A 20,301-nucleotide genomic window follows, 5' to 3' on the forward strand; every position below is an offset into this window, starting at 1 on the left:
TTACTCCGGCTTGGTGTCTATCTTCAAATACGATACATTCAATTCGGTGTTGACCACCCCTCCTCTCACAAACATCCTGATTTTACCCAACCTTATGCATACAACATAGAAAATAGGCGCAGGAGGAGGCCATTCGACCATTCGAGCCAGCACCGTCATTCATTGTGATCATGGCTGATCGTCCCAAATCAATAACCCGTGCCTGCCTTCTCCCCATATCCCTTGATTCCACTAGCCCCTAGAGCACTATCTAACTCTCTCTTAAATCCATCCAGTGATTTGGCCTCCACTGCCCTCTGTGGCAGGGAATTCCACAAATTCACAACTCTCTGGGTGAAAACATTTTTTCTCACCTCAGTGTTAAATGGCATCCCCTTTATTCTAAGACTGTGGCCCCTGGTTCTGGACTCGCCCAACATTGGGAAATTTTTTCCTGCATCTAGCTTGTTCAGTCCTTTTATAATTTTATATGTTTCTATAAGATCCCCCTCATCCTTCTAAACTCCAGTGAATACAAGCCCAGTCTTTTCAATCTTTCCTCATATGACAATCCCGCCATCCCAGAAATCAATCTTGTGAACCTACTCCAGATGTGGTCTTACCAGAGCCCTATACAACTGCAGAAGAACCTCTTTACTCCTATACGGAAATCCTCTTGTTATGAAGGCCAACATTCCTTTAGCTTTCTTCACTGCCTGCTGTACCTGCACGCCCACTTTCAGTGACTGGTGTACAAGAACACCCAGGTCTCGCTGTACCTTCCCCTTACCTAACCCAACCCCATTGAGATAATAATCTGCCCCCTTGTTTTTGCCGCCAAAGTGGATAACCTCACATTTATGTATATTATACAGTATCTGCCACGCATTTGCCCACTCACTCAACCTGTCCAGGTCACCCTGCAACCTCCTAACATCCTCTTCACAGTTCACACTGCCACCCAGCTTTGTGTCATCCGCAAACTTGCTAGTGTTGCTCCTAATTCCCTCTTCCAAATAATTAATATATATGGTAAACAGTTGCGGCACCAACACCGAGCCTTGCGGCAATCCACCCCCCCACTGCCTGCCATTCTGAAAAGGACCCATTCACTCCTACTCTTTGTTTCCTGTCTGTCAATCAATTTTCTATCCACGTCAACACCCTACCATGTGCTCTAATTTTAGTCACCAGTCTCCCTTGCGGGAACTTATCAAAGGCTTTCTGATAGTCTAGATACACTACATCCACTGGTTCCCTTTCATCCATTTTACTTGTCACATCCTCAAAAAATTCCAGAAGATTAGTCAAGTATGATTTTCCTTTCATAAATCCATGCTGACTTGGACTAATCCTTTTACTGCTATCCAAATGTCCCATTATTAACTCTAATAATTGACTCCAGCATCTTTTCCACCACCGGTCAGGCTAACTGATCTGTAATTCCCAGTTTTCTCTCTCGCTCCTTTCTTGAAAAGTGGGATAACATTAGCTATCCTCCAGTCCACAGGAACTGATTCTGAATCTATTAAACATTGGAAAATGATCACCAATGCGTCCACTATTTCTAGAGCCACCTCCCTGAGGACCCTGGGATGCAGACCATCAGGCCCAGGGGATTTATCATCCTTCAGTCCCATTAGCCAACACAATACTATTTCTCGCCTAATGAAAATTTCTTTCAGTTCCTCTACCCCCTTAGATCCTTTGTCCTCCGGGAGATTGTTTTTGTCTTCCTTAGAAAAGACAGATCCGAAGTACCTGTTCAACTCTTCTGCCATTTCCTTGTTCCCCATAATAAATTCACCCGTGTCTGCCTTCGAGGGACCCACATTTGACTTTGTTATTCTTTTTCCCTTAACATATCTAAAGAAGCTTTTACTGTCCTTCTTCATATTTCTGGCCAGCTTCCCCTCGTACTTCATCTTTTCAGCCCTATTGCCCGTTTGGCCTATGAAAGTTTCCCAATCCTCTGGCTACTCTTTGCTGTGCTATATATCTTTTTTTTTAGTTTTATTCTATCCCTAACTTCTCTTGTCAGCCACAGTTGTCTTCTACTCCCCTTAGAATCTTTCTTCCATTTTGGAACAAAATGATCCTGCGTCTTCTGAATTATGCCCAGAAATTCCTGCCATTGCTGTTCCACCGTCATTCCTGCTAGGATCCCTTTCCAGTCAATAGGATCCCTTCCTTCGCTCCATAGATGCTGCTGCACCCGCTGAGTTTCTCCAGCTTTTCTGTGTAACCTCCCTTTCCAGTCAACCTTGGCCAGCTCCTCCCTCATGCCCTCATAGTCCCCTTCTCTTCTCCCTTTTTAAACTTTGTCCTATTATTTCTGGAGACTTCCGTGACCTTTCCTGCACTCTCTTTCCTGATAACTCCACGCATACTCTTCCATGTTGTTAAGTCCACCTCCCGACCATTATTTAGTTTAAACCTACCCGTGCAGCGGGTGAGAGGGGAATGATTTAATAAGAACCCGAGCGGCAACCTTTTGCACGCTGTGGGTGATATGTACATTGGACGAGCTGCCGGAGGAAGTAGTTGAGGCAGGCAATAACAACTACTAAAAGACACTTGAACATGTATATGGATAAGAAAGGTTTACAGGGATAAGGACCTAATGAGATGCTTAGATAGGCATCTTGGTTGATAAGGATGAGAAAGTATTGTTTCCATTTTGTATGACTGTTCGCATTAATAAGGGGAGTTAAATGTGACTGGACCAGAAAAATGCCATTGAAAACAGTACTTGGGTTTTACTCTACAGCTATGAAATGTCCTATGATATGAACAGCATTCAAAATGTGACTAACCTTTCACCATCAGTTGATATTTGTGGAGATGACAGTGATTTGACATCCATAATTTTAAGACTACTTAAAGGAGAGACAGAAGCAAGAGATGAAGTGCCTTCCATATCAGATTTCACACTCATTTCTCCACCAACCACACAGATTGTGATCTTTGGTATACTCGAAGATACTCCAGCAGTTTCCGGAGAATCCTTTTGCCCAGGCACTTGAAGCTGAACATTGTGCAAGACAAATACAAAGACAAATATATTATGAGAACACTATCAACCACGTATTTAACATCAGATTAACTGCTGCCTTAACATCTATTAAATAAAATAATAGACGTAACTTTTATATCAATTCTACCATTAAATTAAAAAACAGAGTTCAAATTTAACCACATCTGAAATTGGCAGAAGTCTTCAAATCCAGCCTCAGTGTAATGACAGGCCAAGTGAAACAGGATGCCACAATGTTGGAAGGCAGTGTTCAATCCTTTGCATATGATTGTTAACAGGTCGATATGATAACTATTGTAATAAGTCCCATGTTAATTAACAACATACAAATAGATCAACTGACCCCAAATAAAAGCAGTACAACTGTTTTCTCCATGAGCTATCTTTTACAAGTCAAGGATTCTACTCGTTTTCTCCAGCTGGTTTATTGGTTCAAGTACAACAGACTTGAGGACTTAAACATTCAAAGACCATTCAATGTTGAACTGAGAATGTACTATACCAATAACAAAGATCTGCAGATGCTAGTGTACCAAAGAAAGGCACAAAATGCAGATCATTCTTATTTAACATGGCATAGGAACTGGTCATTCACACCATGCAAGCTCTTTGCCGAGTAGAAACAAGGAACGGCAAATGCTAGTTTACAAAAAAGGAGAGTGCTGGAGTAAGTAACTCAGCTGGAGGGTCAGGCAGCGTCTGGAGAAAATTGATAGGTGACATTCTGGGTCGGGACCATCTTTCAGACTGATTGAAGAGAGAGCGGAAAATAAAGCTGGGAAAGAGTAGCAGCAGGACAAATAGGCTGTGGGCCGAGCATCAAAAATGTGTCTAGAAATCAATTTTGTGACCCATGTCTCGGAACTACATTAAATTTTGCACAGATTTATATAAAATATAATTGATAAGGAAGTCATAACTCGTCAGTGCCAAAAGTTGCACAGTAATTAAACTAAATAGAAAATGTGGTTAAAAAAGTAACCGCCATCGAGTGTCCAATGCCCACATTACACCATGGGGAGCCTATTTCCGTGTTGCAGTCTATTAAAACCATATATTATTATCTAGCTATATAACTAAAAGTGCTCTTGCATTTCATAAAGGTGTTGATAAGAGGTTTATCACCTATGGCGGCACAGTGGTGCAGCGGTAAAGTTGTTGCCTTACAGTATCAGAGACCCGGGTTCGATCCGGACCACGGGTGCCGTCTGCACGGAGTTTGTGCATTCTTCCCGTGACTTGTGTTGGTTTTCTCCGGGCACTCCGGTTTCCTCCCACACTCCAAAGATGTACAGGTATGCAGGTTAATTGGTTTTGGTAAAATTGTAAATTGTCCCTAGTGTGTGTCGGATAGCGTGGACTCAGTGGGCCAAAGGACCCGTTTCCACGCTAAACTGAACTAAAAACTAAACTGTGGTTCAGTTCTCTTGTTGGACAGCAACCAGTTACAGATTATTCATCTAGTTCCATTTAATCGGAAAAGATGTGGTAATCCTTGTATTAACTGAAGACAAGCGACATAGAAAGTTCTTGCAACCGACTTCAGCAACCAAAACAGCAAGGATTATGGATTATCGCAAAAATCAAGAGACTGCCGCCTATTTTGTGTGGAATTAGTTGATCATCCCAAAGTTGGCAGTCAGGATACAACCAAAGGTCCTCCATGACCTTGGTGAAATTAAATGAGTATTCCCACTTTCTGCTGAAATAAGATTCTAACTGCCTGCAAAGCACTTTATGGATGAATAGCACATGCTCAAATATTCAGGATCACACCGAAAAAAAAGAGTACATTGGAGATACAGCTATAACCAAGCAAGAATTTACACATTACTAAGTGGGACCCGTTGGGTCCCATGTCCACATGGGAGGGCTGGTCCCCCTACACAATATTCCACCTCTCCACCAATTCCAATATTGGTGGCCAGTGGGGAGAGGGGGCTAGTATGGGTGTTGTTGGCTGCAGGGACTACTGGTCTCCAGAGGGCTAGTATGGACATTGTGGGCCAAATGGATTCTTGGGGTGGCAGCTCAGTCCCTCAAGCCCAATGTCCTGGCAGCTCACTCACGGCTGGTGGGCTGGCAGTTGACTCATGGCTATTCCTTGAAATTCCATTTCAAGCAGAGTGCAGGGCCACCAAATTCACATCCATTTTCCTACCATTTCAAGCAGGGTATTGTATTGTATTGTATTCAAATTTATTGTCATTGTCTCAATTTGAGACAACGAAATGAATTTCCCTTACAGGCAGTATCATTCATAAAAAAAAAAATTAAAATCACAATAAATAAACAAATAATAAATAAATAATAAAACATATTAAAAATAAAATTGAAATTGAATTTAAAAAAAGCACAAACACAGAAAGTCCAAGACACAACATAACATAAATGGCACCAAGGTGAGGATGGCACCATAGTCCAGACAGCCTCCCCTCCGTGTTCATCCGTGGTCGGGGCCTTCATCCGTGGTGCAAGGCCACCAAATTCAAGTGCAGTTTCATACCATTTCAAGGAGGGTGCAAGGCCACCAAATTCAAATGTAGTTTCATACCATTTCATGCAGGGTGCAAGGCCACCACATTCAAATGCAGTTTCACACTATTTCAAGCAGGGTGAAACCACCATAAAACCACACAAAACATCACTCACAGTTCAGTAGACATTCAGTGTGTTCAGTTCATTCCCAGCTCAGACAGAGTCGTGACCTCTCGCTCCCCCATTATGCAGAGACTGAGCCACACCCACACTTCCGGGTTTTATAATCCCTCCCCCTCCCACCGGAAAAGGTGTGGCTTTCATGGCGTGATTGACAGGAGAGAGATTATCAACATTTTTTAAAACACTAATAACACTTTTGTTTTTCATTGATGGGAAGAATCCTCTGCACCTGATGAGTAGAGGGGGACTGAGTAAGATGGCCAAAAATCACAGCCGTAAGTGGTAGCGTTTTATCTAAAATCAATATAGTGCAAACAGGATTTAAGGTACACAAAAAAGCTGGAGAAACTCAGCGGGTGCAGCAGCATCTATGGAGCGAAGGAAATAGGCAACGTTTCGGGCCGAAACCCTTCTTCAGACTGATCAGGGGCGGGGGTGGGCGGGGACAAGAAAGGAAAAAGGAGGAGGAGCCCGAAGGCTTGGGGATGGGAGGAGACAGCTGGGGGACTGAGGAAGGGGAGGAGACAGCAAGGACTAACAAAATTGGGAGAATTCGATGTTCATGCCCCCACAAACAGGAAGTTGTCAAGTTTAGACAAACAACCATTTGCAGGCAGTGCCTTTTCAATTCAACCCAAACCCCCCAAACAACCATTTGCAGGCAATGCCTTTTCACTTTTACCCCATCCCCCCAAACAACCGTTTGCAGGCAGTGCCTTTTCACTTCAACCCCATCCCAAACAACCGTTCGCAGGCAGTGCCTTTTCACTTCAACACAAACCCCCCAAGCAACCATTTGCAGGTAATGCCTTTTCACTTCAATCCAAATCCCCCAAACAACCATTTGCATGCAGTGCCTTTTTACTTCAACCCAAACCCCCCCAAACAACCATTTGCAGGCAGTGCCTTTTTACTTCAAACCAACCATATTTTCATTCTCAAACCACATTAAGGGCACTCACAGTTGAGTAGACATGTATTCAGTGTTATTCAGAGCTCAGAGACACGTGACACTCTGGCTTCCTCCATCTTGCAGAGACTGAGTGAGGCACACCACTTCCTGGTTTTATAGTCCCTCCCCCTCCCTCCAGCAGGGGCAGCAGAGAGAATGGCAAATTATTTTAAAATATTAATATCTCTGATTTTTCATCGATGGGAAAAATCCTCTGGTCCAGGAAGGCGTAGGGGGGCTCTGAGCGAGGTGGCCAAAAATGATGGCCGTAGGTGGCGGCGTTCTCTCGGAAATCACACCACAGCGAGCCAAAAGCGGTCAAGATCAGACTTTTAGTAATATAGATATATATTAAATATTCAATGGCCATACCCGTGCATGTAACCTCTTCTGTTCCTTTAGAAGAGCGTTAGCTTCCCGACCATAATTCTGAATTATTTTCTGTAGGTTTAGCTGTGAATCGAAAAGCAATAACATCATTAACTTTATAATCTTGTTCCATTTAAAACCTCTATTTAGTTTAATTTCTTCTCATTCATTGCTGCTCATAGCTGTTCCTTAAATTGGCTGCATGGTTTCTTAAGGACCACTTTCAATAATGAAACAAGATTATCAATAAATGGTTAAATGGTTCAGTATATAATGGTCACATCCACACTCCAGCAAACATCATCAAAAATTAACGCACAAGCATCTTGAGATATAAAAATGTGGTGTGTTGGGTCTCTTGAAGAGCATTAAAGCAGATAAGTCCCTGGAGCCTGATAGATCTATCATAAGTTATTGGGTGAAACAACAGAGGAGAGAATGTTGGGCCTTTGACAACGATCTTTGTATTCTCTTTAGTTCCAATTGAAATTCTGGAGGACTGGAAATATGGGTAATTCAGGAAATTATAGGCCAGTGAGTCTCATATCAATGGTAGGGATTCTCATTGATAGGATCATAGCTGTTCCTTAAATTGGCTGCATGGTTTCTTAAGGACCACTTTCAATAATGAAACAAGATTATCAATAAATGGTTAAATGGTTCAGTATATAATGGTCACATCCACACTCCAGCAAACATCATCAAAAATTAACGCACAAGCATCTTGAGATATAAAAATGTGGTGTGTTGGGTCTCTTGAAGAGCATTAAAGCAGATAAGTCCCTGGAGCCTGATAGATCTATCATAAGTTATTGGGTGAAACAACAGAGGAGAGAATGTTGGGCCTTTGACAACGATCTTTGTATTCTCTTTAGTTCCAATTGAAATTCTGGAGGACTGGAAATATGGGTAATTCAGGAAATTATAGGCCAGTGAGTCTCATATCAATGGTAGGGATTCTCATTGATAGGATTAACTTGCATTTGAAAGAGTATGGTCTAATTCGGGACAGTCAACATGGCTTTGTGCAGCACAGTCCATGTCTTACAAACTAGATGAGGTTTTGTTTTCTGAGGAATTTAAGGAACAAGATTGATGAAGATAGGGCAGTGGATGTTGTCTGCATGGATTTTAACAAGGGGCCTATGACAAGGTTCCCTGTGGTAGGCTGATCCAGAAGACTAAGATCTATGATGACTTGGTAGTTTGAAGTCAGGATGGGCTTACCCATAGACAACAGAAGGTAATGGTGGAAGGGTGTTATTCTGACTGAAGGTTTGTGATCTGTGGTGTTCTGCACAGATCAGTGCTGGAACCCCTGGTGCTTGTCATTTTTATTCTTATATATAATTAATTGGACAAAAACCCAGATGGGTTGGAAAGAAATGGCAGAGTTGCAGACAGTGAAGAAGGCTGTCAAAGGATACAGGTTAGTTATAGATAAGGATGAAGAAAGGGGAGAAATGGCAGATGGAGCTTAACCCCATCAAGTACAAGATGTTGCACTGGGAAATCAAATGTAAGGGTAAAGAATGCAGTTAATGGGAGGACTTTTGACACCATTGATGTACACAAGGATCATGGGGTCCAGGTTTATTGCTTTCTGAAAGTAACAATACAAGTAGAAAGCGTGGTAAATGCAGAGCATGTTATGTTTGCCTTCATCGGTTGAGACACTGAGCTTAAGAGTCAGGAAGTCATGTTGCAGCTTTATAAAATTTTGCTTCTGACACATTTGGAGTATAGCATGTACCTGTAGTTCTGATTGCCCCATTACAGAAAAGGTCTGGAGACGTTGGAGAAGGTGCAGTAGTAGTTTTGAGGGATTAGCTATAAGTAGACATTGGCACAACTTCAATTATATCCTCTGGCGCATTGAGGCTGCTAGAAGTTTATAAAATAACAGGAATAGATTGGGTAGACAGAATACATTTCCCAGGGTGGAAATATCCAATTGTTGAGGGCATAGGTTTTGGATGAGAGGCGGACGATACACAAGGAGTGGAAGGTGCCTGGAACCCACTGCCAGGGGTGGTGGGGGAAGCACCAAGGTGCCAATAGTGGATTTTAGATAGGCACATGATTACACTAGGACTAAAGGGACATGGATATATTGTACGTGCAAGGTATCATCAATTTGCATGGCATCCCAAATAACTCTTGCATACATTAAGTGGGTACATTAAATGGAAAGGGGTAAAATGAAGACAATTTCATACGCCTGGAAGCTACAATAACAATTTCATATTCATCTTTAACAGCAGTTTGCACAAATTTAGATTGGAAGTTGATAAGACTCGTACAATAGGTTATCTGACCTGATTGGTTTTATCCACAATTTGTTGAGTTTTTCCACTTTTCTTCTGTTCTCTGGAATACACAGAAGTATGTTACATATCTTTTAATACTTAGGTAATAATTGCAATATCTCAGCGAGTCAGGCAGCATCTCTGGAGACATGGAAGGGTGACATTTCAGGTCGGGATCTAGACAGAAGGTGGAGGCCAACTCGAAACGTTATCCATCCATGTCTCCCAGAGATGCTGCCTGACCTGCTGAGTTACTCCAGCACTTTGTGTTTTTTTGTAAGCCAGCATCTGCAGTTCCTTGTGTCAACCTTAATCTTTCATCAATGAGAGGAACTTACTGCTTTTTATGTTTTTTCGAATAACTGGGGCCATCGTCAGTATCATCTTCAGGTTCCTCTGGGACACTGCAATTGCTAACGATGTAAAAACAGGGAACAAAAGTAAATTAAAGAGTAATAAAAGAGTAAAGATAAATTACAGTGTATACAGAAACTGAAAGAAGAGTTGTCATGTTATGATGTTACAGTGACTGAGCTCATGCAAAGCAATGACATACCTTCCGATTTTGGATGCCGACTGTTTTATGCAAACTATGTTCAGTTTAGACTTCTAACAGAGCGCCCTCCATAATGTTTGGGACAAAGACCCATCATTTATTTGCCTCTGTACTCCACAATTTGTGATTTGTAATTAAAAAAAATCATGTGGTTAAAGTGCACATTGTCAGATTTTATTAAAGGCCATTTAAAAAAAAAAACATTTTGGTTTCACCATGTAGAAATTACAGCTGTGTTTATACATAGTCCCCCAATTTCAGGGCACCATTTTTTTTTTTAAGACAACTTTCAACTATGTATCCACCTGTAACTAACTCTGTGAATTGTTTAAAGAACAATGAATACACAAAAACTTGTGTTAGTTGTAATCACTTTCAAAACCACTTCCTAAACAATAAGATATAGACACAAAATGCTGGAGCACCATCTCTGGATAGATGGAATGGGTGACGTTTCAGGTCGAGACCTTTCTTCAGGGGAGAGGGAGATACATAAATAAGGAAGTGCAAGGTGTGAATACGAGACTTCAAAATAGATGAGATCAAGGAAAATGCAGAATAGATCATTGTTAGCTAGGAAAAGGTGAAGACAAAGCAAACTGATAAAATTTTAATCTGTTCAGCCTGGTCAGAGAACTTGGAAGGGGAAGGGATGTACAGAGAGGGAAAGCATGGGTTAGTTTGAGTTAGAGAAGTCAATATTCATACCACTCTGACAGTGGAGGAGGCCTAGGACAGAAAGGTCAATGTGGGAATGGGAGGGGGTGGCAAAGTGTTTAGCAACCGGGATGTAAATCCTGACCAAAACAGAACCACAATTTAGCAAATAATTCATGTATTGTAAGGCCATTTTGGTCAAGTCTGTGTGTCTGTATATAATAAGACAAGCTGCCGAATGGTGCCAGTAAGTCTAGGTCCCAGATCAATGTTACAGTTAAGAAATGTATGAGTATCTCTTCAATTGACAGAATGAATTAGATTTTTGCAGAGGACCTCCAAAGAAGTGTAAAATGCATGTAAATTGATTGGATTACTGCAACTGGACCCAGAGCCCAAATTAATAATATTAGGATTATCAGAACATAGCACAAACTTAACGATGTCAGAGACAATTTCTTGATTACAGTTTAATAACTGCGTAAAAATTAATACTAAAATTTTGGAAAAAACCAGCAGCCCCCATAATTAAAATGTGGATTACGGAAATGACTGAGATCTTGTATTTGGAAAAAATGAGTTTGTCTTAATTGACAAACCAGAATTATTTGTTAGAATATGGTCTCCATTTATTGATTTTTTGAAAAAGTGAACTGGTTCACTTTTGGTAACACAAAATCAGGGGTGAAACACGAGTTTGGGATTGGATGAATAGTTATACTCAACATTTCCTGGATCTAACTCCACAATTGGACATCCGGTGGCACTGTTGCGAGCTGCCTCCGCCTTCAGTCCGGCATCTTTTTGTTTTTTTGTTATGTTTGAAGAGCGTTTTTTTGTGTGTTTTTTTATGTCTTTATGTGGGGGAAGAGGGTGCAGTAAGGGGGTTACCGTCCTTCAGTCGCTTCCTGGAGAGGATGCGACTATTATTCGAGTCACGTCACCCTCCCCCACGCGGCCTACCTACTGGATTGGCGCGGCCTTTCCTGCTGAGACCGACCAGAGCTCCAGCAGCAGCGCAGCGTTGGATACATCGCGGTGCGGGCGATGCCTTACCGGGGATCGCCGTTTGGAGCTCCGGAGCGCTGGGCCTGCTGCACCGACATCACGAAGCTGTGGTTCGCAGAGCTCCCAACGCGGGCGACGTTGACCAACATCGCGGAGTCCTGTGACTCCGCCCGGCTGGGCCTGTGGACTTTGGGAGCCGCGGACTCCGGTGGGAGGTGGCTGATCTGGAGGTCCGGGCCGCTGAGGATGTTCTCCGTCGGGGTTCCATCGTTCCCGGCGAGAGGGCCTGAGCATCGGGCCGCCAGTGGCGGCGACTCCGGGTGCTCGGGAGGCCCCGACCACGGGTGAACATCTGGGAAGATCGGCGGGCAGGCTGGCTGGACTATGGTACCTTCCTTAACTTTGGTGCCGCTGTGGGGTTATGTTGTGTCGTGGACTTCTATGTTTGTGCTTTTTAAAACAAAAAATGTTTTATTTATTTATTATTTATTTTTTATGTTACTTGACCGTAAGGAAAATCCATTTCGTTGTCTCTTATGAGATAATGACAATAAAATGAATACAAATACAATCTTGTTATTGGTAGTTTCCTTTTGCATCGCCTCTTTTTCTCATTCTTTATAAAAATTGAAGCTATGTAAGAAATCTGTAATTAAATTGTCGCTTACTATTATTTGTATACAAATTTTTTTTTAAATTGTAAATATTGTAAATAATGTTGCGAGACAGTTACTCTGCTGTTTGTTGATCGGCCAAAGTGTTAAGCCTTGGCAGGTTTGTTTGATTTCCAGGGTAAATGTTGCATTATTCAGTTAAATTAGCTTCCTTCCAGAAGCTTCTCCTAGAAACCATGTATGGGAGACTAATTGGTTTGGGGAACTGGCAATAATGTACTGATGAAATGAATGTTTGATTGGATTGTAAGGAGACCACCCCTATGTAGTTCGGCCCCTCAAGGTTCATGGACCTATAAAAGGTGGCTCCATCTTAGATCGAGGTGGATCTTCTGGAGAAATGCTTGGGACTGCGTGACCTTTTGGAGTGTGTCTGCTTGCACGAGGCTGAAGGGCTGGGCCAGGCAGAGACAAGGATCGGACCCGCGATGGTTTAGGTGTCATATAGGGGGATTTGCTGTTCAATCTAAAAATAAAGTTTGGTTGTTCCAGTGCTCGACTTTTTTTGCCTGAACTAGACTGGGGGGTAAGCTTGAGAAGACCATATTTACATTGGGGGCTCATCCGGGATCTCAACGGACCCCCAAACACAAGCTTGCGATTAAGGGTATTGAACTGTTCCCGATCACGAGTGCAGAAATCGGCACCAAGGTGCGTTTTTCGCATCTGTTTTCGTCACCTCGCTAGTCGGAGCAGATCGATAATTCACGGGCTTGGGAAAGGGTCCCGACGAGATCGTAGAACAGTCTAGCAAGCACTGAGGGCAAAAGTGCCTTTGGGGTTAGAGGCTCTGCTAGTGTTAGGTTAAAGTCCCTCTCCTTTTTGTTAAAGGCCCATAAAACTTGGTCATAGCTAGTAGCTGCAGCTGCTGATAAAAACCAAAAAAAATAATACCATATAAAAAAAAATAAAACTAGAGGTTTGAGGACCTGCCCAGATCAGGTATCCAATTGAGTGCATATTTCAAGATGACCTGGCTGTTAAGCGGCTAAGCACTGCGCCGCTGCTGGGGGTGCAGATTGGAAGCGCGCTCCAAATATCGGCATCGACTGCCAGCCTGAAGAGGTTAAACACTGACACCCAGTGCCAAGCACGTGGAAAGCAAGAAGCCTTTTTGACAGGGTGAGTCTATGTTGGTTTAAGTCCACGCCTGTTTGAGGTATTCAGATCTCAGAAAGGATGGGGGAAGAACCCTCGTAAAGGTATCGGGCACTCGGTGGTTAGAGTATAGGATTGGTTGAAAATACCCTAATTCAAGAATTCTATATCCGAACAAATTTGAATTAGAATCGAGTTATGCACTAAAAAGCTAATTGGTCAGATCAGAGTGAGTTGAAATTCTTCGATTTGAAATTGCCTAATAGAACCTCGCATTGAGGTGCTGGACTATAATATAAAGTGTGCACATATTGTCAGATTAATCTGTGTATGTATAAAACTTCAAAGTGTGTATAAAGTTTGTGTAAAATCGATTCCGAATCGTGGCTGATCAACCAGGAGTTTGTACCCCCTCTGATTGATTGTTGATTAGTACCTGATAGCGAAGAGTAACTGAGAGAGGGAAAGTAATTTTTAGTAAAGAGTAAGACTGGGGTAAAAGTGGGTTAAAGTGAATATATAAGAATTTGGTTTGTTTGGGATCTTAGAGCGGAGCAAGATCTTAGAGCAGAGCAAGATGGTCCACTCCTGCGAAATCCAATGGACTGACGTTCAGTACGCACCGGAGCGTTTCAGTAAACCCGACCCGACTTCAGTTATGCCTCTCGCAGTGTAATGAGCGTGCTGGAGTTAATCAGCGGATTTGGCAGCATCTCTGGAGAAAAGAACTAGGTGATAATTGGTCGACTTTTACGATAGCTGCCATGACCCGTTTGATGTCATCCTTCGCCCTGCTCCTGGTCTTGGCCCGCACCGATCTACGTGCGTGCGCGTCGAACGTACGCGCGGATAGACGTACAAAAGCAAAGATCATAGAGCGGCATAGGTGATATTTCGGGTCGAGACCCTTCTTCAGTGACAGTCAAGGGAAAGGGAAACGGAAGATATAGGCATATCTTCCATTCATTTGTCCTTATTTGATATATTTTGAGTGGGAGAAACTGCTGCTAAAAAGTATATTTAAATATTAAGCAACTTAATCTGGGAGATTGAGGTTTCTTCCAGAACTGTTTACAGATTGGGAGTTGGATGAGTGGTTGTGAATGAGACGAAACTGATAAGAGAGTTGAAAAGAGCGAGTGAACAGAGCAATTGAATAGTAGATTGGAAAGATTGATTGTGCAATTGTTTGAGAAAGGTGTGAGACTGTTAGCGCTTTGGAGACGTTGGCTATTGTTCGGGGGCGATCTTGGTAGCCTCGGAGACTGAAAGGGAGGAGTGAATTATTGAAGAGGTGTGAGTGACTCAGATTCAAAATCAGAACGAAAAAAAACCTTACAAATACCTAGAATGAAGTTATAAAGAAGAGGTAGTAATTCCAAGAAACTACTATTATTGTATCTGATTGGGATCAAGAAAAGCCCACCAATAGAAAGGAGCATAAAATATAATAAACTATATTAATAAAATATTAAAGAAAAGAGACAAAGTAGCTGGTGTCAAAATAAAAATAAAAATAACTCAAAGGAACTGAGATTGGCACTAGGAAAAGAAGAGAAGGAATCTATTATGCAGGAGGTGTAGGAGCAAGGAATAGGAGCAAATGTAAAACTTTTGTTGAGTTGTGCCTCCAGAACAGTGCTGCCTATAAAACGCCATTATATGTGGAGTGAGGTAAAAGGGCATGCGGACCCTCAAGAACGGGCAGAAGACACAGCTCAGGTAGGATGTGTAACCATCATTTCCACCCAGGTAGCTCCCCACAGATAGAGACAAACAGAGAGAAAGAAGTGATACTGTCCTGTCCCTTTAACATTTACAATTTGGGAGAGGCCAACAGACAAAGACAAAGCTCCTCATAATGGTATTCCTACTCCTGCAAATTTAACATCAAGGGAAATTTATCCAACCCTTGACAATAAAGCAGCTACTATTATCAAGGAGTAAAGAAAATTGTCCCTAGATTTGGCATTCCTATTTGGCTTGATTTAAAATAGTGGTCCACAACATATTGAAATAAATTGATGAAAATTATATAAACAGCTGGGAATTCCACAGAAATTGAGTTGAATTGTGCTTATCGACCACAAGCTGTGGATCGAAAAGGGATAAGACAGACCCTATAACTCAAAATAGTAAATTAAAGGCCGAGACTGAATTTGGCAGAATTGAAGCATTCCCCATGGTTAATTTAAGTAAGACTCACGCCTGTAGGGTAATCTGGACTGAACCCAGCTGAAATTCATATGAGGAACCTTCATTAAGAGTACATTGGAAATCGCCATTTGACTGCAGAGATAACTGACCACTGTTTAGTTAAGAGCATAGTGTGGGAAGGATTGTATCATTGAGTAGCAGCAGTGTACAGAGAGAGGCCTTCTGCTGACAGTAGATGAAAGTAATGCATGGGTATATCTTCACCACTGTAAAAGTATCAGTGGAAGTATGGACTGCTAACTTACTTTATCCCAGGTTTTTCCTAGGAACTTTATACTCTACTGTGAATCAAGCACAAATGAATTGGCAACATGGATGGAGGGGATTCGCGTGCACGAAAACTCAGGAGGTGAAGACTCATCGACAGGAATCATGATGCTACGCCCATGAAAACTCAGGAAGCTTGATGAGATTCTGGGAAGATACATCATCATCTTGTTGTTAATATGTTTGATAGAATGCAACAGTCACCAGTGTACAATTAGTTATCATAAATGATGGTTACCATATGACAAAAGGAAGGAATGTAAATCCTGGTCAAAAGAGAGCAGGAACAGAACCAAAATTTAGCAAAGGATTCATGCATTGTAAGGCCATTTTGGTCAAGTCTGTGTTTATGTATGTAATAAGACAAGCTGCAGAATGGTGCCAGTAAGTCTAGGTCCCAGATCAAAGTTGCAGATAAGAAATGTATAAGTATCTCTTTAATTGTCAGAATGAATGAGATTTTTGCAGAGGATCTCCAAAGAAGTGTAAAATGCATGAAGTTGATTGGATTACTGCAAACAAATTGTAAATAATGTTGCGAGACAGTTACCCTGCTGTTTGTTCATTGGCCAAAGTGTTAAGCCCTGGCAGGTTTGTTTGAGTTCCAGGGTAAATGTTGCATTATTCAGTTAGGTTAGCTTCCTTCCAGAAGCTTCTCCTAGAAACAATGTATGGGAGACTCTAATTGGTTTGGGGAACTGTCAATAATGTACTGATGTAATTAATATGTTTGATTGGATTGTAAGGAGACCACCCCTATGTAGTTCAGCCCCTCAAGGTTTGTGGACCTATAAAAGGTGTCTCCATCTTAGATCTTCTGGAAGTGCATGACCTTTTGGAGTGTTTCTACTTGCACAAGGCTGAAGGACTTGGCCAGGCAGATACAAAGATCGAACCCGCGGTGGTTTAGTTGTCGTATAGGGGAATTTGTTGTTCAATCTAAAAATAAATTTGTTCCAGTGCTTGACTCAGTGGTTTTTGACTGAACTAGACTGGGGAGTAAGCTTGAAAAGAGCATATTTACAGGGAGATCAGGTAGGTTTAGGTGGACTGCGCGGAGGCATTAGGCGAAATCATTGCCAAGCATTCGCTTGGTCTCGCCGATATATAGGAGTCCGTACCTGGTACAGCAGATGAGATCTTAACTTTCAGGATTTGGTTGATCAAAAGGTGCAATACAATGTGCCTGTGAAAGGATAAAAATCCACGTGATAGACCAAAAAGTCAGTCTGTTTACCTATAATTTGTGTCTGGATTCATACCGCAGAACCACTTGTCAGGAAGCATATCTGGGTTTGCCATATCTGAAAGCTTTCGCCATTTCAAGCAGCCATCACATTGAACCCATACTTGATCAGGGACTTTCCTGTAAAAAAACAAATAAATAAAAATGAAACAATATATAAGTTTGAGAAAATATCAGATTACGAATTTAAAAAGGTTTAGTTTAGAGAGAACAGACCCTTCGGCCCACGGACTCCACGTTGACCAGCAATCACCCCGTACACTAGCACTATCCTACACACTAGGGACAATCTGCAATGTCACCAACGCCCATTAATCTACAAACCAGTATGTTTTTGGATTGTGGGAGGAAACCGGAGCACCCGGAGAAAACCCACGTGGCCATGGGGAGAACGTACAAATTCCATACAGACAGCACCCTTAGTGAGGATCGCACCAGGGGCTCTGGCGCTGTAAGGCAGCACCTTTACCACTGTGCCACCGTGTTGAAATATTGAATTGCAAAAATAAAAGTGCTTCATCTCATTTACCAGATCTTCTCACTTGGAGTTGGCAGGTCAAAGATTCAACATGGTCAATCTAGTTCCACAGCCACCCAAAGAGTAGAAAATGGCCACAGCACAAACCCCCCCCACACCAGAGAACGACAATATGTAAACTCTTTACAAAAAAAGCTATCGAATAGCATTGGAGGTAAATGATAACGCAGCTTAAAGTCAAATTAGGACGTGAATTTTTGCAGCAATACTGCAAGTACTTACAGAGAATCTTCAACAGGAACGTTCGATAAGTCACGCTGTCTATTCTTTTTCTCATTCCAGTAATCAGAAAGTTTCATACCAATCGCCTTAACAGTCAGTCTTTAAGTTAAAAATAAAAATGTTAACATTCTTTTCCAAGAAATAAGTTCCAGTCTTATATTCAGTTTGCATATAGGTTGTGCAGCAATACCAAAATGCCACTGAAAACATATTACACTGTCAATAATAGGAATGTTTCTTAGGCGTGCGCTCTGCATAGCCCAAAATTATTAATATATTGTGGTATATCAGTTTATGCAAACAATTTACAGAAAATTCTGCTGTCGGAGATAACAGAATGACATACATATAAAATAGACATCCGAGGCATCTTCCCATCTCCACCCCTTTCCTCCTTCCAGAGACCATTCCCTCCGCAACTCCCTGATTAACTCATCCCTTCCCACCCGAACAACCACCTCCCCAGGTACCTTCTCCTGCAACCGCAGAAGATGCAACACCGGTCCCTATACCTCCTCCCAAGACTCTGTACAGGGACCCCGACAGTCTTTACAGGTCATGCAGAAGCTCACTTCCACCGTCTCCAAACTCATCTACTGCATCTGTTGTTCTTGATGTGAACTCTTGTGCGAGACCAAACGTACACTGGGCGATCATTTCGCTGAACACCTTCGCTCAGTCCGCCTGAGCCTACGAACACTTTAGTTCTCCTTACCAATCCCACACTGAACTTTCTGTGCTAGGTCTCCTCCATTGTCAGAGTGAAGCTAAATGCAAATTGGAAGATCAGCATCTCGTATTTCGCTTGGGCAGATTACAGCCCAGCGGTATGAATATTGATTTCTCAAACTTCAAGTAACCCCCTCTCCCTATCCCTCCCCCATCCAAGTCGCATTAGCTTCTCATATTCACCCAACAAACAACTAACAATGGCCTGTTTTCTTTGTCATCGTTAGTTTTTTAGCATACAGTGCCTGCCATAATGTTTGCGACGAAAACACATCATTTATTTATTTGCCTCTGTGCTCCACAATTTGAGATTTGTAATAGAAAGAAACATGTGGTTAAAGTACACATTGTCAGATTTTATTAAAGGCAATTTTTATACATTTTGGTTTCACCATGTAGAAATTACAGCTGTGTTTATACATAGTTCCCCCATCTCAGGACACCATAATGTTTGAGACACATGGCTTCACAGTCGTTTGTAATTGTTCAGGTGTGTTTAATCCTTAATGCAGGTTGACCACCAGGGGCGCCGGGGAGATGGCAGCCCTGCCGGCAGTCTGTTCGTTTTTTCTTGTTGTTATTTTTAGTTTGTAAAAAAAGTTTTGTTTTAATGTTCTTCGGTTTGTTTTATGTGGGGGGGGGGGGGGGGGGGGGGAGGGGGAGGGGGGAGGGGGGAGGGGGGAAACTTTTTTTCAAGTTCCTGCCTTCCCGGAGATGTGATCAATTTTCGGATCTAATTCTCCGGGCTCTGCGGCCTAACATCGATGGAGCTGGAGGCCTCCTCAGACTGTCGTGAGCCCCGTTGCAGGGCGCGGACTTAACATCAGAGTGGATCTCTTGCCTGGGATCGCACCCACCGCAGAATCACCATCAAGGGCTCGCAGTTTCGGGTGAGGCCGAGTCGGGAGCTCCAACGTCACGGAAGGTTCGACCAGCCCCGATGCGAGGTTTGATCGCCCGGGCCCGCCCCACCCTCAGACAGGCCCGCCCCCCCCACCCTCAGACAGGCCCGCCCCACCCTCAGACAGGCCCCCACCCCCACCCTCACATCACCACACAACCCCACTCCAACCCACCCGCACACAGCTCCTCATAGAAAAATAGGTGCAGGAGTAGGCCATTCGAGCCAGCATTACCATTCAATATGATCATGGCTGATCATTTAAAATCAGTACCCTCTAACCTAAAATCTCCACCCCCTCACAGCCCCACTCCACATCTTCCCCTCACACAGCCCCACTCATATAAAACATAAAATTGCTGTCCCAAACATAAAAGTGCCCTGAAATATATTGGGGGGGGGGGGGGGGGTGAATGTACAAAAATGGCCTTTATTAAAATCAGACAATGTGCACCTTAACCACATGTGATTTTTTTCTATTACATATATCAAATTGTGGAGCACAGAGGCAAATAAATAAATGATGGGTCTTGGTCCCAAACATTATGGAGGGCACTGTATCTTTCATTCATTGTTCTTGATCTCTCAACATCATTGTCTATATCTCTCCTTTCCCTTTCCCCTAACCCGTCTGAAGAATGGTCTTGACCCGAAACGTCACCCATTCCTTCTCTCCAGAAATACTGCCTATCCTGCTGAGTTACTCCAGCTTTTTGTGTCTATCTTTGTTTTAAATCAGCATCTGCAGTTCTTTCCAATACATATAAAATAGGAAAGGTGCCAATACAGCATTACACTGAGCTAGCCATATACAAACAAACTAAACTACAGAGCCAAATCAAAAGGATATAGCTTTATGGTAGGATAGATTTAAAGGGGAC

General features: G+C 42.5%; 1 protein-coding gene across 1 annotated transcript in view; it reads right to left on the reverse strand.

Moving 5' to 3' along the window:
• Nucleotides 1-20,301, reverse strand: part of LOC129703023 (MORC family CW-type zinc finger protein 3-like) — a 47,890-nt gene that overhangs the window by 10,387 nt on the left and 17,202 nt on the right. Inside the window, exons 10-15 of the mRNA XM_055645192.1 lie at nt 17,791-17,889; nt 17,022-17,150; nt 9,646-9,720; nt 9,317-9,368; nt 7,002-7,082; nt 2,796-3,007 (exon numbers count right to left, since the gene is read on the reverse strand). Coding sequence (XP_055501167.1) covers nt 2,796-3,007; nt 7,002-7,082; nt 9,317-9,368; nt 9,646-9,720; nt 17,022-17,150; nt 17,791-17,889 — 648 coding nt within the window. The remainder of the gene's footprint in view (nt 1-2,795; nt 3,008-7,001; nt 7,083-9,316; nt 9,369-9,645; nt 9,721-17,021; nt 17,151-17,790; nt 17,890-20,301) is intronic.

This window comes from Leucoraja erinacea, chromosome 13 (genome assembly GCF_028641065.1).
Source record: "Leucoraja erinacea ecotype New England chromosome 13, Leri_hhj_1, whole genome shotgun sequence".
Classification (NCBI taxonomy): domain Eukaryota; kingdom Metazoa; phylum Chordata; class Chondrichthyes; order Rajiformes; family Rajidae; genus Leucoraja; species Leucoraja erinaceus.